The 27,535-nt window shown below is 41.8% G+C and overlaps 1 protein-coding gene across 1 annotated transcript in view; it reads left to right on the top strand.

The window, feature by feature from the left end:
• Window positions 1-3,829: 3,829 nt before the first annotated feature.
• Window positions 3,830-27,535, top strand: part of LOC131976564 (nuclear factor of activated T-cells, cytoplasmic 1-like) — a 69,236-nt gene continuing 45,530 nt past the window's right edge. The window contains exons 1-5 of the mRNA XM_059339660.1: window positions 3,830-3,963; window positions 7,459-8,557; window positions 10,940-11,099; window positions 22,739-22,941; window positions 27,225-27,397. Coding sequence (XP_059195643.1) covers window positions 3,843-3,963; window positions 7,459-8,557; window positions 10,940-11,099; window positions 22,739-22,941; window positions 27,225-27,397 — 1,756 coding nt within the window. The 5' untranslated portion in view covers window positions 3,830-3,842. The remainder of the gene's footprint in view (window positions 3,964-7,458; window positions 8,558-10,939; window positions 11,100-22,738; window positions 22,942-27,224; window positions 27,398-27,535) is intronic.

Raw genomic sequence — 27,535 nt, 5'->3', positions numbered from 1 at the left:
TTTTTCTGCTGACAATGCAAAGGCAGTGTACTTCAACTTCCGAAAAAGGGTCAAAAGTCAAGTATGAGCTCAAGATTTGTATGTGGATAAATAACTTCCATAAAAAACAAAGAGTTACCACAATTTCCAATATTATGCCTACAATTGATTTAGACAGCAAAACAACTTTCAAGTCATTTTTCTCAGTTCCACTCTCTGGCAATAAAGCGGCTTCAGTAAATGACATACAGCACACTGATGTCACTCTGCCCATCTGTGGTGACTTTGCAACACTTAACAGCTTTCCTATTCACTGCTGTTTAGGACACACTTTGGATTTGAACCTCTGTTAAGTTATGATTTGGCCCCTTCATGCAAGTGCATGAGCGTCCAACACTGTAGGGTGTATTTTGGCAAGTCAACACACTCTCAGTATGGATGTCTTTTACATAAAAATCTTACCTCATGTGTAGTTAAACCGTAGCAGGGATTTGAACCTGAGCCTGAATCACACTGCTGACAAAGACTTATGAACTGATCCTGAGAAAAAGGTAAAGTTACTCTACATTATGAGAAGCATTACACCATCAGGTTTTGAGATATCTTTTTAATGAAGTATAAGCTGCTTAATGACCTGATGGCTGTAATGTCTGTCGCTGCAGAGATGGTCTGACTATTGTTGACAGACACTGCAGCTAATGGCACTTTAGTCAGTAGCACAGAATCCATCAAGATAAGCCTTCAGACTACCATTGAACCATGCCACACCACAGGGTTTTAAAGTTGTTCAACAACTAGGGGTAACCCCATCCCACTGACAGTGCCAATCAGTTCTGCAGCTCCCTTTTTTTTCCTACCGCCGGTCTGTATCATAATTCATCTCCTAAAGTATGTGATGCTGCTTTTTCATCTTCGTGCTCACACGTGCACATCGGCCAAGCCGCAGCTGACGCCAGAGAGCTACCGTAGGCAAAGAAAACACAGCGTACTATTACTTTCCCTCCCGTGCAGTCTGCTTACGCTTGCCCCACAGCCCGCCTGCCCCCAAAAAGGCAGTCTGCTTCTGATTATGTGTGATCATCCTCCAGCTTGCCAGCTACACTTCAGACTCACGGGAGTCATTTTTCTCTTTAAATCTGGCCCCCGTTCAAAAGGAATTACATTGTAGCTTGTCTAAGCCACTGTTAATTGCACTCATGGCAGCTACCAGCACTCAGTGATACTCCTGCTCTACTTGTTATATGGACTTTTTTTGCTTGTCATTATCCTTTCCATACTATTTGTAGCTCACATAATGGACACTCTGCACTTGCCAAAAGACGTGCATTCAAAGCTACCACTCATCAGACTCTGTTAATTTTAAAAGCCCCATCAAGTATCATGATGACACATTATCGTTACAAATTAAAACTAAATTTATCAGTGTAAACTCACAGTGTCCATTATTGTGCCAATTGGTTCCTATTAGGAGATCCTCGCAATTGGCTGCCAAGGATATGTAGCATTATGTAGCATTTTAATGCTTAATGTATATTTAAATGTACACACATGTAATGTGCACACTGTTTTCATCTTTCTGTATCAGTCTATGACCCCAAACTATAACAACAAAGCCAAATAATTGGAACTATTACTTTGATAAATGGTAATAGGAGTGCAATTGAAGAAATAGGCTGAAAAGTGAACTCCAGTATTTTCCCTTAACAAAGCATAGGGCACTGTGCCCGCAGATTCACAGGGGACAGACTTGATATAAAGTAGTGGAAAGCAGAGATGAGGATCACGGTGTGTTTGTGCTCTCAGCGGTTCAGGTTCGTTATTTTGGGCCAATCTGTGAAACCGTATTTCCCTCAACACGAGGAAAAAGCATTTGGAGATGATATTTGATAGGATTTGTGTGTTTTGATTTTAATCATAGGGATACGCTGGATGTTTGAATAATGTTAATGATGATATAATAACACCGTTGCCAACATTAACGAGGGAGGACATTATAGTCGTATCAGTAGAAGAAGTGCAATGTGATACTTTGTTGTTTGTGGAGGAGAACCCCCTCGTCCTCCCCCTTAATCTGTAGGGAAGACACTGGTCAGGGCCCGCTACAGTGAAACATGAGGAAAAATCATATGTATTGCATGCATCCTACAATATACAGTTGCTGCTAATGAATATATTATGTTCATATGGCAGAAAAATGAGCAATCACACTGAAATCAAGTTTGTTGATGATTGAGAAATACCATCATCTTGTGACATGTAAACATGTAATAATAATCATTCATACAATGTGTCAAAATTAAAAAGATATTCCGAACGTAAAAACATGATGTCAGATATAGCCAACTACATTCTCTCTCGTCAAATATAGATAAAACAGAAAACAGAAAAATGTTAGATACATGACTTACTTTTCGGAATACAGAAATACAGTAGCCTATTATAAAGCTCAAAGCTACAGATCAGTACAGAATACTGCAAAGACTTCAAGTTTTACTGCATGTATCAACCACATGGTCTTATTACAGCTAATGACTCTTTATAAAGCATTACTGAACTTAAATCCAGGATGACCAAAGTCCTCAGAGCTACCAGCAGACCTGCACAGACTCATTCAGCTCACAGCCAACAGGTGACTGAACAACCACGACTTGCAAAAACTGCTTAAGATTTAGGATTCCTGGGTCTTTGTGTGTTTCTATTGTCTGTAACATCAGCAACAACACAACAGCTTTAATGTTTAGACAAACCGAGCGCTGCACATCAACCGCTGCACAGCGAGGAGGTAAATACAGCTGAGCGTCCAACTGTTCATCAGTAGAACCAGCAGTCTGGACAGATATTATGATGCGTAATGACGCTACATAACGCTGAGAATGTAAATTAAACGCGATAATCAATAAAAACAAACTCACCATTTAGACGTTCCTGCTGTGTGTCTGTAGTTTCCTGGGTCACAGCTGCACGTGAGCTAAACCGAGGTCACGTCACATGATGACCTTTCACCTGCTGCAGGTGATCATGTGACGTAAACTAACCGATGGCAGCCAGGTCATTTTGTTTTAGCTAAATGAAAAATCATTTTTAAATATTGTTCTTGATAAGGGACTGTAAGGCCTTCCGAAAAGAAAAATAAATAAATAAAAGTAGTAATAATGTAAACTTGATAAAATTTCACTTTGGACATAAAGGGGCAAATGCTCAAACACCCTCAGCACGTGCCAAAAAAAATTGAATTTAAAACTGAATATTAGTAAGGTTTAGTGGCAGTTGTGTGTGAACAATAGAATAAACAGCTGCAATGTAAAAATAATTAGTAAATTGCGATTGTAGAATAAACTTTGGGGCAGGGTCTCTCTCTCACACACACACACACACACACACACACACACATCTCACACACCTCCCACCTCTACCGATGGGATCCCAGGGCAGAAGACATCATCAGGCGGTCCAGGAGGTTGCAGGAGCCGGTCGCGTCATCCGTGGATGGGCGGCGCGTTGACTGGAGGACGGAGGGTGTTTTCCAGCTTTAAAAGCACCGGAGCCGGCCCCTCTGACAAACCGCGCTGCGTCATCGACCTGGGGAGACTCTTGAAAACCTTCAGTGGGCTGAAGAGAGTCAAACTCACCTCAGCCGCGGTCCCCTGAACAGCCCCTCTACCTGCGCCGGTCTCCAAACCAAACAGTTCCACATTTCTTCCCGTTCATTCGGTGCGCACAGTCCACCGCTTTTGTCGTTCCAAGTTCGCTGCGAATTATGCTTTTATTTGATGGTGTATGAAGTGATCTTGCTCTTGCAACAGTGTCGTCGTTGGTGCTTATTACAGTCTAACAGCCGGAGAAAGTTGCCCATCGCTTGTTGAATGCAGGATACCTTCTGCTTGAGCGCTGATCCCAACTTCAGCTTTGGAGCAGCAGCCGGTAAGGAGCGGGGACTCCACTTTCTCACCTCTCTCGCCGCCGATATGAAGTCTGCAGAAGAAGGTAACATTTTGCTTGTAGTTCCATTTCATGTTTCAATCCAGCGCTCAAATATGAAGTTGCTGATCGTTTGATTTTCAGACGTGTTTACACCAGCTGCTGTGTCTGTAATGCAAAATGATATTGACACTACTGTGCACTACTGAAAGTCCGGGTTAAGCTTTGGTAAACTCATATTACAGAGGGGACAGAGCTGTCAGTGGTGCTTGACTTCGATTTAATCGGATTATTATTCTTTTTTAAGAATAATTACAATAATAATAATAATAAATCCACCTGCCATTATCAAGCTACATATTTGAGCTGACTCACAATGCGTTGTTATTTGGTCACTTTGGTAGTAGGACTTGGCAATATATTGATATGATATCAATATCATTATATGAGAGGCGATCATAATTTGGTTTTAACCACTCCATTACAATAAAGTTATGTACTTTTCTGAAATTACTTATTTTTTGCCTTCATACTTTGTCATTATATCCACATTACTGCTGGTGATTTATAAAAAATATTGCATATTTATTATGTGACCATCAGTCAACCCTAAAATATCAACGCAATATCAAGCTATTTGGTCAAAAAATATTCTTTAATATTTAAATCAAATTATTACTTATTACAAATGTATTTGTTTTGAGGGAACATATTTGAATGATACTCTGGTGAGACAATTTTCTTTTCTAAAGATATCACTAATTTAATGGCAGACACCTTTTGCTTGATCTTTGTTCAAATTAGCACTGACTCAATTGAGTGGCATGCGCCCACTTTACATCCACACCATTAGGTGTCTCCAGCTGTCTTTGCAGGTGCTTCTCATCATGTGCAAATAATGTTGATAGAAGTTCCACTGGTGCTGTCACTTCCTCTTCTCTTGATAAGAGGCTAGAATACTTATAAAATTGTATAAATCAGACATATTATCTATTCTCCCAGTGCACAGAGAGGTCAGAGGTGAACCAAAGAAGAGTAGCATCAGGGGTTGCTTAAGGTTCTGTGCCTTGTTTAGACATACTTTAGTTTGAAGGATGATTCAGTTGTGGTTTACCGTTAAAAGGAAAAAAATCTTGTTGTATTTTAAAGCTCTTTGATTCGGCATTTATGGTAGCGAAATTTGATTTGGTCCATCAGAAGTCATTCATAGTCTGTCTTGTCATAATTCACAGAGTCTCCCAGTGCTGATGTAACTGGCTTTTTGTGGATTTTGGTAATTTCATTTTGTCTTTGAGGTTTCAGGCGGACGGGTGCGGGCTGTATTATTATTCATTTCAGTCCCTCAGTCCTAAGCCTTATAATTGGTAACAGACTATGTGTGTATATGTGTGTGTGAAAGAGAGAGAGAGCTGTGATGTGTGCGTTCAGGGATCCCGGGGTAGCTTGCTTGACAGTGAGACGTGCTTAACCACACACAGCTTCAGCAGTATGCCAAGGGCTGCTTTATTATCACACATATACATAAAGTCAGACAGAGACATGCAGATGCAAGCACGCAAACACACACACTTTACTGGTGTTTTGCCATAGCCCATAGTCAGCCATGTGTGATAAGTGGCCCCTGGGTTCTTAGTTCCAGAGGCTGCAGATGACTTCTGTGGGCGACCACCTATCTCTCCCTGAGGTCCCGTCAGTCTGAGCCCAGCCTAGACCACAATCCCCGTGGATAAACCCATCCATTCTTTAGTCACGCTGGTTTGGTTATGGGGAGAGAGTGTTTTGATCATGATAGCATAATTGAGAAAAATTGTGGAGGGCAGAAAAGAGCACGCTATAATCTGTGTGATAGACAGTGTTTTCATATTAACTCTGCTTACACCGCATTTTGAATGCACTGCAAACAATTGTAGAGGCTCTGACTTGAGTGCAAGAGTGAGTCATTTTCTTTTTTTTTTCATTTGTTTCACCCCACAATTTTTTGATCTGGTATAATTCTGTTAGTTCAGCAGACATGACTCGTGCGACCGGGAAAAAGCCAAGTTTCAAGATCATGCAGCACACAAGAGTGAAAGCCCCAGTGTGCATTTGAGTGGGTGGTAGAAAAAGTCAAGTATGTTGCGGCGCAGTGCACTGATCATGCACACATTCAGAAGGGAAAAAGAAAAACAGCTGCAACTGTAAGCAAAGTCAGTCAGGCCTGAAGTAAGGAGGTGTGTCACACCGGGTGGAGTGGGCAGGAGATTATCATCTGATCTGCACTAGAAGAGGCAAAGCAGAGGAGAAAAGCATCAGAGGAGACTGAGCTGAAGGCACAAGCTAGTTTTTGTGCGTTCACTGGGGCAGAGATGAGTTTTCAGCATGAAGAGCAGGAGTTTGATTTCAGCTATGTGTTTGAGTACAGCCAAGGTGTCCAGAATGAAGCCGAGAAAGGTTGGTACAGTTAAGGGTGTCTTCTCTTTACAAATACTAGAAAGATAGAGTCAGTGTGTTTTTGTGTGGAACAGCTATAAAATGGTCTGCATTTAGCATTTTACTGACCAAACAAATGTCAAATAGTTTTATTTGCTTTCTATAATTACTTACTGAAGTCTGTTTTGTGAATACGTGTCAAACGTGATGGGAGTTGTCCTCGGCTTCATTGAACTTGTGGTATATTGAACTTGTCGGATGCACATCACATTATCACCTCTGAAAATAGACTCTCATAAACTTATTTTAGACTGCCTTCCCACCCATATTATGTGGTGTGTGACGGATTCATCATTTCATGTGATGCACAGCATTGTGGTTAACAAATATAGCACACTGCATCAAGGGGAATGCCCTTCACCGGGGTTTCAGACTGAATGACATTCATTCTTAGAGCAATTTTACCCTCATTGACATTATCAATAAAAGGCAGGCATGAGGTTTACTACTTATGACACAGCAGCCAGCCTCTACGAGTGAAGTGGCGTACCTTTGAGGCTACATGTGCCTCCAATGACTGAGTTTGTACGTAGTTGCACTTGTCTTCCAGTGATTTCCTTGCACACTTGCTTGTGCGTGCCCTTTGTTTGTGTGTGTATCGCGGCGCATCTGTGTGTAACGCTGCAGCAAACTCTCTTTGACTTAATCACAAGCTCAGAGCGATGCGAGAGTGCTGTCAGTTTTCCACAGGGGAGGGCCTAATTCACTCAGTGAGTGATGCAATCAATCAAATAAAGCATCCATCAGCGCTGCTGGAGGAATTCGTGTAGAGTACATATGACAGCAGGGAGTGCCAAATAGAGCCTTAGATGAACTGATCAAACAAACAGAGTGGCTGTGCAACTTGCGACTACACAGCAACCACATACAGTAACTGCTTTGAGATGATTGCTAAGCTTCTCCAGATGTTTATAAAGAAGGAAGGCAGAGGCATTTGCTGCTGGACATATTGTTAAGATTTGTGTAGGGGTATTGTTCTAAAATGTAATCAGAGTTAATTACTGCCTTAATGTAATGGTTTCAGAGTATTTGCATTGGTATGTTGTCATATGTTTTGCTTCCATATATTTATAATATACTTTTTTTTTTCAGATGCATACAGCTACACACCAAACGTCAGCTTGTCCCTTCCAGTGGGCATGGGCAACCCCTGTCTGGCCACCCAGTACCACACCTTACAGACCAGCCCGATCATCTCAGTTTCCTCCTGTCACCAGATGGGCTACAGCCCCCAAAATGACAACCATGCAGCATCAGGCTATTACCTGCCCCATGGCCTGAGACCCAATGGGGCCCCAGCTTTGGAAAGCCCCCGTATTGAGATCACTGCCTACAGCCAGTATCCCGAGGATGAGGTAGAAGAGAGCAGCAGCGAGGACCACATCATCAAACGGGGCGTTAACTCCATTGTGACGCTGACGCTGCCCAACGCAGACGGCTACCGTGACCCAAGCTGCCTCAGCCCCGCGAGTAGCATTTCCTCACGTAGCTGTAACTCAGATGCATCGTCTTACGAATCCGGCTTCTACAACTATGACAACTCCCCACAAAATTCCCCCTGGCAGTCTCCCTGCGTTTCTCCCAAAGGCACATCTTCACTCATGTCTTGCCCACATGCCAGCGGCCCTGTAGCTTCCCCTCACCATTCCCCCTCCACTTCCCCTCAGATCGGAGCTGTGGCCGAGGAAGGCTGGCCGGCACAACCTCGTGGCTCAAGGCCTAACTCCCCTTCCTGCAGTGGAGTCGGTGGAGTCAATGGCGGCGGCATGGGGAAAAGAAAGTACAGCTTCAATGGCACCACCTACCGTCAGACATCCTGCTCACCCAACCAGTCGCCCGTCCCGTCCCCACATGGCTCCCCCAGGGTCAGCGTGACAGACGAGAACTGGCTCGCCAACACCAACCAGTACACCAACTCTGCCATTGTGGCCGCCATCAATGCGCTAACCACAGATGGAATTGTAGACATGGGGGAGGGAATCCCAATCAAGACGCGGAAGACGATGCTGGACCACTCAGCCTCCATGAGCCTGAAGGTGGAGCCTGGTGATGAAATGCTCGGTGTCGATGGGGAGCTCCTCCATGAGGACTACCCTTCCCGCTTGGCCCTCAAGAAGGAGAACTACTGTGGAGGGTTCCTGGATGTGCCCCAGCATCCCTACTCCTGGTCTAAACCCAAGCCTTACCTCAGGTACGTAGAGCTGCTCCATCAACTCAGCATTCAGTCAAATTTTTTACCCAGTAGTCCTGTCTTTAAATTGCCATGACAAGACAATTAAGTGGGGATGCACTGATTGGGAAATTCTTTGCTGATACTAGGGCTGCAAAAAAAAATGTAACTGCTATTATTTTGACTGATATTGCAATTACGATATAATTGAATATATTAGAAAGAATGATCATTTTTGTAACATTATTAGCATTTTCAATGGAAAAAAAATATTGAAATGAGCATGGTGGGATTTCTTGCAAGGATTTGTGCCGAACTGCCGAAGATTTTTTTCTTTGATTCTGTAGGCTGGAGCATTTTGCAGCACCACATACTTAATTTATAATGGTATTTTGACACATATTTGTTTTTTTCTTTTTTTGCACCTCTTACATTCTTAATATTGTGATTTCACAAAAATTGAATTAAAAAAATGTGTCTATAAATTGTCTAGCCCAAGCCAATACCAGTATCAATATGATGCCAATTTTTAAATAACAATTTGGCTGGTAGCCATTGCCAATATTTTTTTGTTGATCGTGTTTATTTTGTTGTTTTTTTTTATTTATAACCACTTTTATCCCAGTGAAAAAAAATGTCATTCTATTTGCCAATAAGTTGATAACAGCCAAGATGAATATCAGCTGATACTCTTGTTGGGCCAATATATCGGTGCATTCCTACAATGAAGCACACACAAGTGTTTACTTATTTAGATAGAATTATGGTTTCTAACACTCTGCTTCAGGAATACTTCAATAGTTTTCAGTCATCACAAAGGAAAAACAATTCATCCATCCATTACTTTGCCACGTTGTTGTTTTATTGTTTCCATTTAGTGTTGTTAATTTATTGCTAGGACAAGATTTCAGTTTTTAATCTTCAAAGGCCATATCAAAAGGCAGAAATCCAAAAGTTGCATGCTTTTCATTTTCAAAGGAGTTCCCTTTGAAGATCAAAACTGTTTCATAAATCATATTTCACAGGGTGGAGTTGCCCAGCATGTGTGTGGTACTGTTGCTATAGCAACCATCACACAAACATAAGAACGCATATAGACACAATCAAACAAATACACACATTCACTCGACTATATCATTGATTTTGACTTTTGAGAAAAACAAGCTTTTTCTTTTTCTATTGTGTCCATCCTGGCCTCTTTTTCCCCCCAAGCCAATAACACACTCTCCTGTCGGAAATCAAGTGTTTGATTAAGATAGTGAGCAACAGGAAGTAATGGTGACAGGCCTGACTGAAGGGGAAGCAGTCTGTGGGTTAATCAGCCGGCTCGCTGCTGTGGTCTGCCGCGCCATCAGCCCATCTCTTTCTGTGTAGCTAACCTGATGTCATGCACTGACTGGGCAGATAAAGCCCCGCGGGGGGAAATCAGTTCGTTTTGGGTCAACAAACAGCCCGCAAGTTCCACAAAGATGCCAGAGATTGTTTTCAGTTGAGCCACCCTTCAGGTCAGGGGTTTGCCTTTACCAGGCATCCGGCATAGCGAAATATTGTCTTGCACATGTTTGTTTTGGTTTAGATATCACCACGGTGTTCACATGGGAAGCTCTGACTCTCCATCTCGAGAACAATGATGTTAACAGAGGCCAGCTGTAGCTTTGAGAAAGAGATATCATGCTCTAAGGCAGGGTGTGCAGCTGACCTGATTCCATGGTATAACTCCATTGTCTTTATTACAAGTGTGCCTCTTATTTAGAATTATACAGTTATCAATTTGGAACGGGTAATAAATGTATCAAAGGACAGGCTGATTGCCAGGTTGTGTGACATTTGTTTTCATGCCCTAGAAATGTCTTTTCTCGCTCTGTCAATTTCTTAACTTCCCCTGTGTCTGTTTCCACCTGTCACACCATAATATAAAACACACCACTCTCTAACCAGGGCACATTCGTCTCTCATTTAATTTTCATCAAAAAAAGGCCACTAATTATTACCCAGGCCCGACAATTACGCATGTCAACGAATGACTTCAATTGATTAGATTACAGACCATGATGAAATGGAGAAGGATCAAGCCAGTTGGATTACACTAAAGTGTCCTAATTTGAGGCTAATTTAAAGAAGGTTTAGAACTTTTTGACTCCAGTGATGGAAGCGTGGAAAAATTGCAACCTCGCTGTCTCTTCTTTGGCAAATCAAATGTGACTACAGTTTTAAGAATAGACTACAATAAAGAAAAAAAATCATAAGATGAAATCACAGGAGAATAACCACACACATATGTTTGGCATAGAAAGTGTCTATCATTTTCACTCTTGTGTTATACCAATCAGTGGTGAGTTTGAAACACACATCTTTTGTATACATATTTTTTTATTCTAATAAAAATGTGTCATGTGATTGCAGCCCATCTCTGCCAGCTCTCGACTGGCAGCTCCCATCCTGCTCCGGCCCCTACAACCTACAGATCGAGGTGCAGCCAAAGTCCCACCACAGGGCCCACTATGAGACCGAAGGTAGCCGAGGGGCGGTGAAGGCGCTGTGTGGTAGCCACCCTGTAGTACAGGTATGTCCCCAGCACTGTGTTGGCCAGTAAATGTTGTTTAGATTCATTGAACACACATGTTTTTATCAGAGACAAAGTTAGCTCTGTGTGTGTAATAATTTGCTGTCATTACAGCATAAGCGGTAACGAGCAGAGCATGCTGGCTGATTAATGGCACTTCTTTTCCGTCCAACAACAAGCAGACGTTTGGCTGTTGTTGACTTTATGACAGCATGAAGTCTCAGAGCAAAGTCAGAGCAGCCATGATATTTGTTTCATTACTCTGCTCTCTGACATTCTCTTACTATTTCTTATTTTTCATCTAAGAAATCTTTAAATCAAATTTGTGGTCAGACATTTATTCCAAATGATGTGACTTCCTTTCTACTGAGTATTATCTGCAAAAAAATCTTACAGCTCATTCTGAAGAATCATATGTGACTCATATTGGATATGACTAAAAAAGGAGATTTGAGCATCCTGTCGTTGTCTATGAAAGTCTGCATGAGGAGATTATAAACTATTGTAAAAAGAGACAGCTAGATAACGACTTACTGTATAATCAGTGTGTCATTTCAACTTGTCAAACCACTTCTGTAACATTTGTATACACACACCACTATCAATAAGCTTCTCTGTGTGCTTCAATGCTGTTTTATTAATGTTCCCTAAAGCCGGGAGTCAATCTACTGCTGCAAAAGGTCGCCCTGACCAAGAGCAGTGCATGCTGACTCAATTAGTATAGAGCAGGACCATCGCCTCTCACTATTGTGCTTGGCGAACACTTAAAGAGCACACGTCAGCCTCAGCACAGAGCTCCTTTCTCTGCTTCACTGTCATCACACTGCGCTGACTTCTTGGTTTACTCAAGGTGGGGATCAAGCAGTGTGTGCGTGTGTCAGTGAGGTTGAGCGTCAATTTACCTTTGATGTCGTCAATTCAAAATGAAACTGCATTTAACCCAATAATATACAGGAGCGTTCACTGACGGTGATTTTGTTACAAACTGGATTTAAATGTAGAGTGAATAGGATTTTGCTAAAAAAAACAACAACAAAAAACAGAACCACTAGAGGTATGTGGTGATGTCTATATCCTGCACTCTTCCTATGTTTCTCTTTCCTTAGAGCGTTTGAGATGTCTCTGGGTGTGTAGCCTCCAGCCACAGCCTGCAAAATGAGGGCTGGACTCTATAATGAAAATATTATCTACTATTGCACGTCTATTGCTCTTGAGTTTCTGTCACTGAGGTTTCTTCCATATATTCCCCATTAAAAGGTTTTTTTTTTAAGGGAGTTTTTCCTTGTCCAATGCTGAGGTCACCAAAGGCTGTTATACAGATAATAAAGCCCTCAGAGGCAAATTTGTGATCTTTGATATTGAGCTAAATCAATAGAATTTCTAAAAAGTTATTTTATTTAATTATAAAACAGTAGTGCCAAGGTGGCAGATCGGAAGCATGCTTCTAAGAACAAGCTCGGAAAATTGCGGACACAGTGCCATAAAAAAGACAAATGTTCTCATCATACCGTCAGTCTTCATCGGCATTGATGTCAATGCAGTTTGACATGTTTTTGGATTATAATTTTGACAAGTTTCTATGACTGTCATATAGACATGTTAAATAATTATTTTGTGACCTCTCCTGATTTGATTGCGATAGCTTCAGTCTTCTCCTGTCCAACACTGTAGCCCTGGAACAGTGAGTCAAGCTAATGTTAGCCACCACGTTAAGAGAAGTTGTTGTGTAGCAGATTAACCGAGGCTTTTACACAGTGATATCGGGCACAAAAGATACATGAATATTCATTGTCAGTTTTAAAATGCTAAGTGGTTCTGGTGACAGAGAGTTAGTAATGATTGATAGCTAGCTAACATTAGCTTGAGAAGACTACTACAGTAACCTTCCAGTTATACAGCAGAATCAGACTTTCTCAAACGATATCTCAGCCTAGATTTGATCAAACAGTGGGCTGTTAACACGTTGATTACTCTTAATATGATTTAATCAAATAAAGATGTCCATCCACATAAGCAATATCCAGCCACTGTGTTGGTCGGGTGAAGGGGCATGATTATTAAGGGACCACGAACAGACAGGTTCAGGTTCTCGGGTAATATAATTATTGTACATGTCTATGCAACAAACATATGTTTAACAAGAGATTAATCCATATAAACTGTCAAACTGTATTAACATCAACAGAATCTTCTGTTTTCTATCCCTGGAAAGAGAGCACTGCCTTGACTTTGTACAAAGTACCTGTATGTGCTGCTCTAAAGTATTCTGCCTAAGAATTCTGATTTCAGGTAGCTGATGTTCTATTATATGGCCAAAGCAAATACTGCACCTGAGAAAACATTTTTTTGGCCCGCTACAGTTACAGGTTGGTGGTCCATCATCGTCACACATTCAACATTAGACGTTGTTAGCACCACAGCTGTTTTGTAAATAGATGTTGTCAGCACACGCTGTTCTGCTCAATGTCAAACACACTTGACAGCTGTTGGCCAATGTGGAGTTATAAACAGGCCTGTCAACCCTCAGGTTTTCTCTGTAAATACAGGTAATTATTCCCCTTCATTACAAACCTTTGTACATCCACATGCGGGTGAATCAACATTTTACCCTTGCACCGCCATGTAAGGCTGACCAGCATCAGCCTGCCATCCCATGCACAGCTGGGGCAGGTGAGGCTGGTTTTGATTTAGTTTGCACCACTTTCTGACTCACTCTGGCGGCCGGAGTAAAAGAAGATCATGAGTAAGCATTCTGTGTCTCTTCACATACACAGTTTTATCCAGATTTAGATCGATGACTTGGGTTGTTTATTTCATACTTTGAAGAAAACAGTTTATTGCCAAGTTCGCAAGGATGTTTTCAAGTCTCACTGTGTATGTCGAGCAATTATTACTAAGTAGTAGTCATGGAGAAAATATGATGACAGCTGCTTTACCGTCACACCTCCCCCTTACTTGCATAGCTCACACTTTACTCTTACTTTTTGGTGAGGAGTGATTTATGCGCCTGATATTGCATGTGCAGTCAATTGGAATATCTTGAGGGTTGGAAACCACTGGAAGCACTGCAAAAAAAGCATGCTAGAAAGATAAATCTATAAGGATTACGCAATCATGTGTACACGCTAGAGGGTAAACTGTAGAAGAAGAGTTACAATGTGTTGTATCTTCAGGGAGGTTTTTCACAACTTGAATACAAATCATAAATCTGACTGCCTTACTCTGTCGTTCTCATAGTCTTTGTTGTAGGTGAAATTGTGTTGTCTTGGAGGATAGAGCATGCTGTATTCCCTGGTGCCCTGTGGTAATGAGTGGCAGGCGTTGGATGGTTGAGGTGCAGTCAAGGAGAATGAGTCAATAATGACACAGGGACACGGGTGTAGGAAGCAGCTAAGGAAGTGTGTGTATGTGTGTTTGCGCTTAAGACTGGAGCAAGTAAAGGGAAAAGAGAGAGAGAAGGGGCAGAGGGAGTCACCAGGCAGCTGGGGCTTGGCTTGGCTACCCCTGGAGATGCTCTGTATCCTGCTGATTAGGGCCTCGTTGGCACTGAGGTTGGTTGAGCATAGCGGCGGTGGGGGTGTTGGTGGATAGGAGTCCCGGCACCCATCGGACGCCACCTCACCCTTTCCATGCTCCAGTGCCTCCCTCCCTCCCCAGAGAGCCTTAGGATGTCACACCTTGTGAACCGTTCATCCTTCAACCATCTCCCAAACTCGCACCAGCAGGCCTCCCTCGGTTAAAGCCCAGTCATCCACGGCTCTATTGTTTTTTAGGCTCATGGATGATCAGACACATGCACTGTGAGTGATGGTGACATGTGTGTTGGAAAGCGACAACGGATGCAAAAACAGCAAGAAGAACAGCATGAAGGGACACACTGTTTCGACAGCTTATAGTTCCCCGGAGACACAGCAACTGACAAATAGTAAGACCAAGATGCTCAATTACTGCTGTGGTCTTGTTATTCAATAACAGGCAGAGGTGTTTTCTTGACAAACGAGCAGGAAAGTTTAGCATCCTTAAGGTCTGACATCATCCTGAACTGTAGCAGATCAACCACACTCGACTCAGTGCTGTCCCCACACACCCACTGTGGGATGGGTGGGTGGGAGGATGGAGTGTCTGTACTCCAGCCACACACCGATGAAAACCTCTAGATTATGGGTTACCTCGACTCATTACCCCTCTGCTGCTTACACCGGCTCTCTGTGCTTCCTGTTCCAAATCTCAAGTCATTTATTCTGAACTCGCACTCCGTCCTTCCACCCCTCCCTTCGCATCCGCAGCCTTTTAACCTCCTCTCTCCCGATTGGTCCACTCTGTGACCCCCGCGGCTGCTTTTCCACTTTATTTACTGCAGCAGACCACAGCACCATTAAGGGGATCTAGGGTACTCTATCGGCTCCTCTCACACAGTTCCAGACTCTCCCCTCTCTCACCACAGCTATGCCAAACGTCTACAGGATGACTTTTGAAGCTGTGCTCAGGAATAAAAAAAAAATCCTGGTCTACCTTCACCATGCAGGGCTGTTGTACAGTACTTGTGTCTTGGGCCTTGTTGGACTCAGTTTGGTCAAGTTGTTCCTAGCTGTTGATTCTGGATAAGTTGTCCAGGACTTTGTCTAATTCTGTCAACATGATTTATTAAATTAGTGTGATGCCGAAAGGTAGGTCAATCTTATTTATATATCGACCATTTCTGTCCATTCCAACTTTATAATCACTATATTAGCATTGGAGAGACACGGTAGCCTTTTAGAGTTTTAAACTGGACTTGATTTGCTCTGGACCTGTTCTTGACATGGTCTCAACTGTCTTTGGATAGTCTTGGACTCGATTAAGTTTGTCTTGACAAGTGGTAGACTCGTGTTTCCTGAGGAGCAGGGGCAAAAATCTATCAGCCTTGATAGCACTCCATTGCAGCTTCTTAATTTTAAGGCCGCCTGAGAGGGCACTTAACATTTTCTCTACTGGATGGGCCCCCATGAAAGTATTTTTCACGTTTTTCTATTTAAAGGCCCCCTAAAAGTTACTTTATGTTTTCTCCACTAGAAGTGCCCCCAGAGCACACTTATCCACCAAGACGCCACTTTTCTGGGGGGTTTCAGACATAATAGAACCAAGAGGAGCAGTTGCCCCGCCTGCCCCTCCCCGGTCTTGACTAAAGCCCTGTCACCACAACATTGATCGATATGTTTTTTCCATAGAAGAATGGTGATAAAAAGGCAGAATTGCTCCAAATTCTTTTTATTGTGAATGCTGTGACCGAGGACATGACCTGGCTCGAATTTAAAATGTGGGTTTAGCTGAAGATGTTACAAAGGCTTTCAGGTTCAACCTCAGTCAGGAAACTCACAGACTTCCACCAGGCCCTTAGCAAAAGCAGACAGCAACACCTGTGGAGTATTAAACCCATCACACAGTGCACAGCACAGTCCTGCATATGGCTAGTTCATATAGGATAATGACTGGCCTATAGGGCTTTCCCCCTCACGCACACACACACTCAGTCTCTCATTAAGTCTAAAGCAGCAACAGACATGGTGTAATTTCAGCAGGATGTGGCCATCATCCCTATTAACGTGTGCGTGACTTAATACCCATCTCCCTTCCTCTGCAACTATATGTAATGCACATCAAATTTGCAGTATGTTTCCGCCACGACAACATGAAAGACCCTGGCAAACATGTGCTCGCTTCTTCGCATGTGCAGTTTCACCTTGGGATCCGGTGCTTGCTGGCTGCATAATGTCTCAAAGAAAACCCCCTGATCTACAGCATCCGATACTGTAGCTGCTAATTGCTCATTAAATCTACTGCCGCCTCTTGTTTGATATTCAGAAAGCTTGGTGTACCCTGTAGTGCTGTTAGAGCTTAGTCAGGGCTGTTATTCGTTGCCCAAAGGGGTATTTATGCCACTCTTAAATTGTGGTTCTCCATCTGCGGGGCTTCCCTTACACTGGTATTGGGCTACCACTAATTACCAGTTAATAGCAAAGTGGAAAAAATGGAGCGAAATGTGCATCGTTTTCACTGGTTTGAGGTGATAACCAGATAGCCCACAAATTTATGAGGTAAGACACTGGTGGGTAGTTGTGCTATTGGGGGCAAAGCAGTCATCCATGCATCATTTTGCTCAAATTTTCTGTAGGTTTGGATGATATTTCTTATGGCAAGCTGTGCCGGTAACATAGCCATTTATTTTATATGGAATTTGGACCCTCATTGGTCTAGACATGGGCTAGTGCTTGAATCTATGCCCTCAATGACATAACTCTAAAGTGCTCAGTTCAACAGAAACTTTAAGGGATATAGCTGTTTGGTTGCTTATAAAAAAAGAGCCGCTTTCAGAGCTGTGGATATGCAGCGCATTAAAGGATTGCATATGTTGCCTTATGCATTCAATATGAGGCACTGGAGACATTAAGAGAGCACGAGGGTGATGGAGTAAAGTCTGGAAGGAGAGACAACTTGGATGAGTGTACATTTAATTGGATACAGCAAAGGCTGGCTGTGTGACTGTCAGCACTTGACAGAGAGAGGGGAGCGTGATAATGGGAAAAAGCCTGAATCTGCTGTTGTATTTCTCCTCCCCTGCTTCAGTTCCCCCCTCCTCCTCCTCCTCCTCCTCCTCCTCTGCTGCTTCCAGTCGTCTTCTGCTTCTCCTCTCCCCAATTCTCTGCGCCACGTGGACCTCTACGAGTCATGACATTTCTCCAGGCGGTGATGAAATCACTGCGGAGGGATAGAAGGCAGCCCACTGCAGGCCTGTAGACTGTATTCACACTCAATTTCAAGCCAGGCCAGACACTTCTAATTTACCAGCAAGTCATTTTTAAACATTACATGGTCAAATCCTTTCTTTGATCTATTGAGGCCAGCATTGAGAATGTCACAATTACTAAAGAAACTGAGTGATAAAATGTGCTATAAAAATATGTATATTAATCAGTGGGGGATAGGCAATTAATCAAATCAAATATTTTGGCTGCCAACAATTGTGAAAAGGAGATTAGAAATTATTATTTTTGCCACATTCTGTTTTGAAATACTTCTATCATTTTGTCTTGTGCTATAAATCAGCGGTTTTACAGTGACAGTTTTTTTTTAATTTGTCAAATATTTGACATTTATTTTCATGTGTTTTTCATTTAACTTGCATTTAAAATTCATGAATACCCCCCACCCCCAGAACTTTTTTTTTTTACTTTTCCAAAGTCAGTAAGTAACATTACAAAATAGTTTATCTTGTTTATTTTGACGTATTTTCTATTATGATTTATTTAAATGTATGCATTCAATCATTTATTTTATTTTTTCTTAATTTGTACATTTATTTGTTTTTGAGTTGAATTTAAAATCCACTTTTCTACTTAAAAAAAATAAATTAAAAAATAAATTTTGACCAAAATACGCTATGCTTGAATCAGAACTGGGCAGCTGAAATAAACTGAATACATTTTTTTTAAACACACCCACAGTTATTTATCCCCCCCAAAAAATCTGCGGGCCGTATCCCAAGGGCTGAAACTCTTGATACAGATGATAAATCTGTAATGGTCCAAAGGAACTGGGAGATGAATTGTGGAAAGTGGATGGGATTCAGCCTCCTCTCCCTTTTTAGCTTTTTGACACCCCTCCACATCATCACAACTGACCCAGACAATACAGCTGCACACAATTACACAATTAATGCATCAGCTGCCATATCCACAATGTTTTACTTGAGCCTCAGCTATCAGAAATGGCTCGTGCAGCAGCGGCTTGCGGTGGGAGGTGTAAAGGGATCTAGCTGACAGTGGCAGAAGTTGGCACCCTGAAACAGCTGCAAATCAAGCCTGGATTTAAATTCAGTTTAGATTATCTCAAAATAAATATACAGTGCATGTGCCAGATAGGCTGCAGTTACGGCTAAAAAAGCTCATCTGGTCAAAATTAGCCCAACCTCACAGGCAGCATTAAACACAAATACAAAGCTGAGGTCACAGGTGTGTAAAGACTGTCGTCGGCCCACACTTAAAGTTTACGACCCTATTTTGACTTTTTTCCCATCTAATTCGCCTTTTGAGAATAAAATAAAGAAGCAAGTTTTGCGTTGTGTGCATTCGAGGGAGCAGAAGAAGCAGGGGGGGTCTTAGGAAGAGGGTCAGAGGAGCACATATGGTAAAGGAATCGGGGGAGGTCGCCCAGGGGGGACTAGACCGCCTTCCTTTGCTTCTGGGAAGACCAGCGTCACCAAGAGGACTACCTGACCTCATTAATCACTTCCTCTACTCCATGAGGTCACGACGGATTTGAGTGTGGACGCCACCGTCCTCGTGCGCTACCGCAAGACGAGTGAAGGCATAAAGACCCCCCCCCCAACCCCCCAACCCCCTGCCTTCTGCCTCTCTTGTGGGCCTCCTCACAGCCACGTGGCAGCTGAGGTAATGGTTGGAGGTCACAGAGAAATCCAAAGAAGTCTAGCAAGGCAAAAGTGACAGACGACACGGCTTTGTAGCGCGGCTGCCTGCGTTTTATTAAATCATAAGGGAACGTCATGCAATTTAACGCTCCAGAGTTTCAGATTTGTCCCTCATGCTTCACCATAGCGCTCTCTCACGAGTCAATACACAAGTAACTGGTAGCATGTGTGGCTATGGATAATTACCTCTGGTGACACCATAAGTAAAATATAACAAGAAGAGCGGGGTCTGCCGGTGAGATCACCGCATAGATGAAGTGGTCCCTTGGGATGCCAAGACTTCAAGAAGCTCCTGACCTCGGCCTAACTCACTGATGACTAGCATGTGTGACTAGCTCACAGGTCAAGACAGCTGCTAGAGACACTATGTGGAGCAGAAGAGAAAAATAGGACGGTTGGAACTGGAGATGAATGACAGCCTTAGCTTTACCACTCCCTTTGCACTTCCTTGATATCTGAATCAAAGAAAAGCTAACCACTGGTGCTGAGATTATTGAGACATATGGATATACGCTCTACTCCAGTGACTTGTTATATTCTATTTTTATTCAACATAATTAATACTGAAAATTGTTCGACTTGGAAGAAAAAGGACACATCCTGTGCCTTGTCCCAAATCCAAAAGACCTGTCATCAAGTACAGACCAAAGGCTTTTAATCTTCAAGTTTATTATCAGGCCAGACAACGCTGAATACAGTATCCAGACAAATTTGTTCTCAGACCAAAGACATTAGGTGTCCATGACAGCGCAGCGCTAATTTCCACAGATTACTAATGATGTAGCTCTCCCGTCCTCCAGCAGCCGACCCTCACACCCCCGTCTCTGACCGCCCTCACACAGGTGATTATAAACCCATTAATCAGATTATGTCATAGGTTACATGTGGTCTGCATTTTGTTATATGACTCAGTGTCTTAGATAAACAACAAGGGTCTTTTATTCCATTTCGATGGTACCACTGTTTTCACTCGGATGGAGCTCAAAGAAAATTGGTCTGAAGCGATGCACTGGGGTAATTGACCAATTTGTGGGATTTTTCAGATGGCCACGGCTTGGCGAGCCCTGGTCTACAGTTAGTGATCCCTCACAGTAAATGTCACATGCGGTCAAGTAGCCACCTGGGTGGGTCCACGGAGGTCAACTCAATGAGAAGTTACTCCTCTTGGTTTTCTTTAGGTTTGGACCAGATGATTCTGCAGTTTTCTGACAGTTTTTCTTCCTTTAATGTTCTGCCCCCTCTTTTAAAGGGGTAGGGGTGGGGGACAGGGGTCAAAAATCCCCCCAAAATCCCACATTAAGACAGCAAGACCTTAAGGAACACTATATAAAAAGTCCACATTGGGGTATTTTTTGCGTCAAATACTTTTGATATTTTGCAGGTTTCTACATGTTTTGGTAATGGTAATGGCAAGTGGTTCTGTTCAGGAAACTACAGAGAAACCTTCTCATGGTCAATATACCATACAAGCATCCTCTGAATGCCCAAAACTGCATGGGATGAGTATAAAATGGGGATGTCTTCAAAGGGGAGACTTGTGGGTACCGATGGAACCCATTTTCATTCAGATATCTTGAGGTCAGAGGTCAGGAGACCCTTTGGAAAAGGGCCATGTCAGTTTTTCCCTCCCAAAAATACAGCCCTACTTTGGAGTGTTATTTCCAAATAAGATATCATGCAATGGTTGGTACCAAATAGATTCCTAAGATTTCAGAGTGCAGTATTCAGTCTGCTGCGGCCTCTGAAATAAAAAAGGTGGCCCAGGCCCACTGTCTGGCCTTCAGAACACTAAGGGCTTAGCTTTGGAGAGATTTCCACACTAACATCCGCCCATATGGCCATTATGACCACTTTGCACTGAAAGGAGCAAGCATAACCTGGGAGGTCTGCAGTGTAACACTCAGTTTCACCAGAAATCCACATTTGGTTGGTAAATTATTCTGGTCAGAAATCACTCACAAAGTATCAGTTGTCCTTCACCACACTTTGGAATTTGCAGTCCTGCCTGTGCGTTCATATATTTGAGCCATTACACACTTGGGTAAATCATCACATAGTGTTACTTTAGACACTGTCAGAAAACCATCCAAGGAGGCTGAATGCAAATTGGCAGTTACAGTTTATATTTGAAGAGCCGTTGACCCCAAAAGTCAACAGTACTTCTTTAAACTATGCATGGCTATGGAGCTTTTCTTCTCTTTTTTAAAAGATTTGATCTTTTTATTACTTGTGCAGTAGCAGCTAATGGAGCCCTTCAAGAGGAAGTGGTAGTTGTTTGAAGTGGTGGTTCTGATACAGGAGTCTCTTTCATCACAGTGGGACACAAGTCTCTGAGCTTTAATGGAAATCATAATGCATGTTCATAACTGCCCAAAGGTAAAGGGGGCTGGATCCTGTCTGCATGCCAAGCTCCACGAAGTGTTTTCATGTTATTATATTTAGGTGTGAAGTTTGCTGAATTTGCAACTTCTCCATATAGAAAAAAATATTCCAGTCTAAATGTATGTTGATATTTGTCATAGAAAGACGTATATCTGGACACAGTGCTCACTGATATTAAAGTACATTTTGTCAATATCTCAATTTTCATTCAATCCTGTAGCTGAAACTCATATTTATAAAGGAATATTGGTATTATCCCAATCATTAGTTTCATTGAATTTAAACTTTAAACAGTGTGAGCACCTTACTTTGAAATGAAAGCCCTGGTTTTTATTTTGTCTCTGTAAGGTCACCTTTCACTGAGTGACTTTTGACTGCTTGTCTCACTGTAGGCACTTTTTTAATAGAAGCAGTGAGATTTTAATGAACAGTGAAGTGATGGGAAGCCAGCCTCTCCATCAGCCTCCATGTCTCTGCAGCGAGACGATCTTTAACCCAGACAGACTGAGAGACATCCATTTTATTTACCCTACCCTAAAGGAATGTAGAAGTAGCTCAAAAAAGAGCAGCAAAGACCACTGAAAAGGGTCTCCAACCCAACCAAAAAACAAACAAAGAATAGGGGCTTATTTTCGCAGCCCCTCTACCATGGCAAAGCTATCATTAAAGGCCCCTTTAACTATCAGTAGCTGATGTGCATTCAATTTCTATTTCCTAAATGAGGGGTTGCCTGAGATGGGGGTCTTAAAACCTGATGTTGCCTCTCACCTGGGTCCCTTTGTTCTCCCGCCAGCTTTATGGCTACATGGAAAGCGAGCCGCTCACCCTGCAGCTGTTCATAGGGACCGCAGACGACCGCCTCCTGCGACCACATGCCTTCTACCAGGTTCACCGCATCACTGGCAAAACCGTCTCAACCGCCAGCCATGAAGTCATGCAATCCAACACCAAAGTTCTGGAGATCCCTCTGCTGCCTGAAAACAACATGAGAGCCATGTGAGTGGTCCTCACAAGTCGCCTATCAATCTTTTCCTTTCCACACTTTTCACTGGTAACCCCTACTTTAAAATACACCCACAAAAACACACACTCTTCTTTCTCTCAGCACCTTCCTCTTTGCTTAAGCTCTACAAACAGAATGCCTGATGAAAGGTGCTTTGCAGCACACACTTTGGAATAAACCTTAAAAACTGAGATCAGTGCTTTCACCCCATGAGATGCATGACTTTTAAGGAAGTGAAATAAGTAGGCCTACTCTGTGTCGAAATACTGAGTTCATGGGTGACTGAATTCTAGCCAATGTGTTCAGGGACTCCAAGCGCTATGGGCTGTTTTTTTGTATAATAAATGTCCAACCAGAAGCTCTTAAGTCTAGTGGACCTCACAAATAATATCTTATAACGTAACAACTAGACTAGAGCCATGCTCATCCAGTTGGATGGCTAATATTTACGAGAAATTTTATGTTAAAGCTATTTTATTGTACCCCGTGGGAGAAACATGTCTTGGAAAAAGGGAAATTGCTGCATCAAGACCAGACAAAACAATAAAACACATTAAATAAGAACACATGTGCAAACATCAGTCTGGAATTAAACAACAGGCCAATTAATCACAAGCCATTCACTGTGTTCAGAGTTACAGAAATTCAAGGTATTCATCTCAAAACATATATACTTTAGTACAATAAATTGCATGCAAACAAAACACATCAGTCTTAGACAGTTATTATCAATATTATTATTTTTATTTCTTCCGGTTAAAATTATGGGTGTTTTTTCTGTACTGTAGATAAGCAAATGCATACAGTATGTTAATTTATTTTTTTGTTACAACAGTATGCCTTGAAACAGTTACACTGCAGCAACCGCACTCACTTCATAGTTTTACAACTAAACATACCATGTGTAAAAAAATTTAAAAAGTGAACATATTAGAAAACCACTAACGAACTAACAGATAACTGCACCCCAAATTTATGATCCAGATTTTGGGATGCTTACAATTACTCACAGCCTAGCAACCTGCAATGAAAACTTGCCCTTATGAAGAAAATAATTAGCTATTGCGGACGCCATTAAGCAATAATTATGTCATTTAGAATGTAGAAATGGATAGAAAGTGCACAAATTACTCTTGGAGTATGATTTAAGTCTTCAACACACACATATTAGTAATATTCAAATATATATTGGCCTTTTTCGTAGCTCAGATTTTTACTTGTCATAGTAGGAAAAACACAGGTGTTGGGAATAACACTATGATTGGACGTTACATTTAATTGTGATAGTAAGTCATGACATGCTATCATTGTGTTTTTCCTGCTGTGAAATGTGATAGTCTTTTGGGAAAAAGGCCAAAACTGATAGACAACAGTGAGAGTCTATAACACTAACAAGAGGAAACGTCTGAAAACTTCTATTTTTAGCCTATTGTAAGCTGTATTATATAGTAGCACTTGTGTTTTATTCCTATCCACTTCAGCTTACAAACAGGGGTATTGTGAGCTATTTCCAAAGCACTTAAAGGTTATGCTAACCCAAAATTTGCCATTACCTGCTTCAATTTGCCACTATAATGTTAGCTAAAGTCAGTGTTTACTACTAGATGAGCTAGCTATCAAGCTAGCTAATTAGATATGATTTCTGCTCATTTTGAGTCCAGGTTTTTTGGAGGTTAATCATAAATTTACAACTCTACTTTGTGAAAGTGTAGTTAGAATTGCATGAAGTTATATAAAGGTAACCTTAGTTTACCTTTAAAAACATGAGCATGAGTTTGCTAGGCTGAAGGAAATCAGCTTTGGCCTCTCTCGTCCTTCCTCCGGACTTGCAGTATTCCAAGGGACTGTGCTCTGCAGTGTGTCCAGGCAGTAGCTCCCGTCCTGGGGCTCCATTCAGACTAGGCTGCAGTGAATGTTTTTGGACTGGGGCCCAGAACTCTGGGTTATGGATAAAACTGCTGTATCCAAACACAGGTTACATAAGGCCGTTACCTCTTACTGCACTTCAAGTTTGTCCTTCTCCGCTTGACACTATAAAATACTTACTTTTTTGTAAAAGAAAAATTAGTATTGATTTAATGCATTTCTCTTCTGGTAGGACATATTTTTTCTGTTTGTTTAAATGCAGGAGATTGGGAAGATATTTATAGGACATGAGAGTTTCCTGATTGGACAGTGGCCTTTTTGAGTTGAGCATGGATGATTTTAACATTCGTACTGCCTTACAATATCATTTCCAACAATACCACAATATCCCTTATACTGTATCATATTTAGGGGCGCCCCTCACCCATTTGACTTAATGTGTCCCTTAGGATGAAAATGATATTAAAAAAATATTTAAAAGGAAGTTTCTATTTCCCTTTGTCGTCAGCACACACGCTAAAGGAAGAGGAGTGAAAGTTCTCTTTTTCTCCCCCGGCTATCTGAAAAGGTCAAAGAAAAGCCTTTAACTGTCTCTTTCCACTGAGCTGTTTAACAGTCGTCTTGATAACACGGCATCCATCTCTGCTCTCGTGCCAGCAATCATTTGCTCGCTGTGTGGGATGCAGACAGTAGAGAACTGCAATCAAACTTGCAGACAGTTTCAATCCATCTTTCTTTTCTATTATAGGAAAATTAATCTCCTACACATAAGGTAGCTTAATTTAAAGTAATATATACCCTTCTGCAAATTCATATCATACAGTATGATCAGAAATAGCTATCTGTAACCTAATCAGTAAGGTGATTCTTAGAAAACGTTTTCGACTATTATCACCACAGATACTATGTTATTTGGGTACTCACATTTCAATGCTGGAAACTCATCCTGTTTTTGTTTTAAAATTATTAGTACCACACAACACTTATATTATCACACATGGCTGATAGGGAGTGGGCAGTGAGCATTGCATATTATTATTTTTTTATTATTTATTCAGATTGTCTTAAACTAAAGTCAAGGGGAGAAATGGATTAATATAAAACCTGACATTTACCATGTTCCAGGAATAGCGCCAAAAAACCTACCATGTAAAATAATTGAAATGCCAAACCATGTCCCATTCGTATGCCCTCACTTTTTTACCAGCCACACTAGTTTTATTTAATTTCATAAAAGGCCATGTCTGAAAATGAATGCATTTTTTCCACTAAGGGAAAGAAAATTCACCCCTTTACCTCCCAAACTGTAAAAATAAAGGCCGACAGCTTAGTAAAGAGTCTAATGCTACATGTGGCAATGATTAACAGAGGTTTTAACCCTAAACATATTCAGCTTCAGTGGTGTGAATGAACTGGATAAGCTTGGTGCACTCAGATAGCAATAAAGTGACTTTGTGTATACTGACTGCAGCTGATGGGACTGTGTTTGATGGTGGTAAGCCATGGTGCGCTCACTCCAGTGGATTGCTCCAGAGAACTGCTAATTCTTTGACCACCGTGACCCTTTAAAACTGTGATGTGAAGTCATTAATGTCCAACTCTGTCTTTGATAACATGCTGGATTAATAATGACACGGTCACACTCCAGCGGACTTCCAGTGCATGATCTGTAACACCAGCAGGGACTTCACTGCTCTAATGTGCAGCCACTCTGCTTAGTGTTTCAGTTTAAAAAGCCATAATCAAATCTGCTATGGATGTATTGGAAGCACTAGATCCGGGACCAAAATATTGCGCCTTTGCAGTCCAATGACTGGGGCTTTCTTTAAAAAATATTCTGTAGGAAGCATCCTGTGGCCGGACATTGGAATAACAAGTCCCGGATCGTCACTTTATGCCATGAGGCCCAAAAAGACTTTTTCCCATAGACTTATGTTGTGAAATCAGTGGATAAGTTTTCATAAATTTCATTAACCCAGCAGAAATGGCTTGTTTTACTACCAAAATTTGAAACATTGGTCCAATAACATTTGTAAAATATAAAGAAAGTCTGAGAGACGTATGATTAAATCTCTTTGTTCACATTCGTGTCAGCAGAGGGCTCAACATGAAGTAGCTGGCTCAGGTGGTGGAAGTCTCTAGTGCACTTACTGTATGGACCCCATAGACGCAGAAGTGTCTTTCCAATCAGAGCAGCTCTCACTGGACTGAATAAGCTGAATTTTGGGTCCAGTGTCCATTGTCCATCCATCCATGGTTGAAATGGAAGCAGATTTGATTCCTGCACTATGCATTCCTTTTACTATGACAGCTGCTTTATAATAGCATACAGGTTTGCCTTGAAAGCAAAAAAAAATTCCTTGATCTTGAATATATGTTGACATCTTCTGCCCTCTCCCACCCTTCCCAGAATTGATTGTGCAGGGATCCTGAAGCTGCGTAATTCAGACATTGAGCTTCGCAAAGGAGAAACAGACATCGGACGCAAAAACACACGTGTGAGATTGGTGTTTCGAGTGCACATCAACCAGCCCAACGGCAGGACAGTGTCCCTACAGGCTTCTTCCAACCCCATTGAATGCTGTAAGTCGCACACACCAACACACAGATATAAGCTCACAAACTGGCGTGGCTTTTCTCTTGGCTTTCCATTTAAGCAAAAGGTGGCATCTATTGTTGTAAGCCAATAAACTGAGCTGCTATTTTATTACCTGCTGGAGC

This window comes from Centropristis striata, chromosome 8 (assembly GCF_030273125.1).
Source record: "Centropristis striata isolate RG_2023a ecotype Rhode Island chromosome 8, C.striata_1.0, whole genome shotgun sequence".
NCBI classification, from domain to species: domain Eukaryota; kingdom Metazoa; phylum Chordata; class Actinopteri; order Perciformes; family Serranidae; genus Centropristis; species Centropristis striata.
Note: the sequence above shows the minus strand (reverse complement) of the source record. Positions and strands in the feature narration are given on the sequence as shown.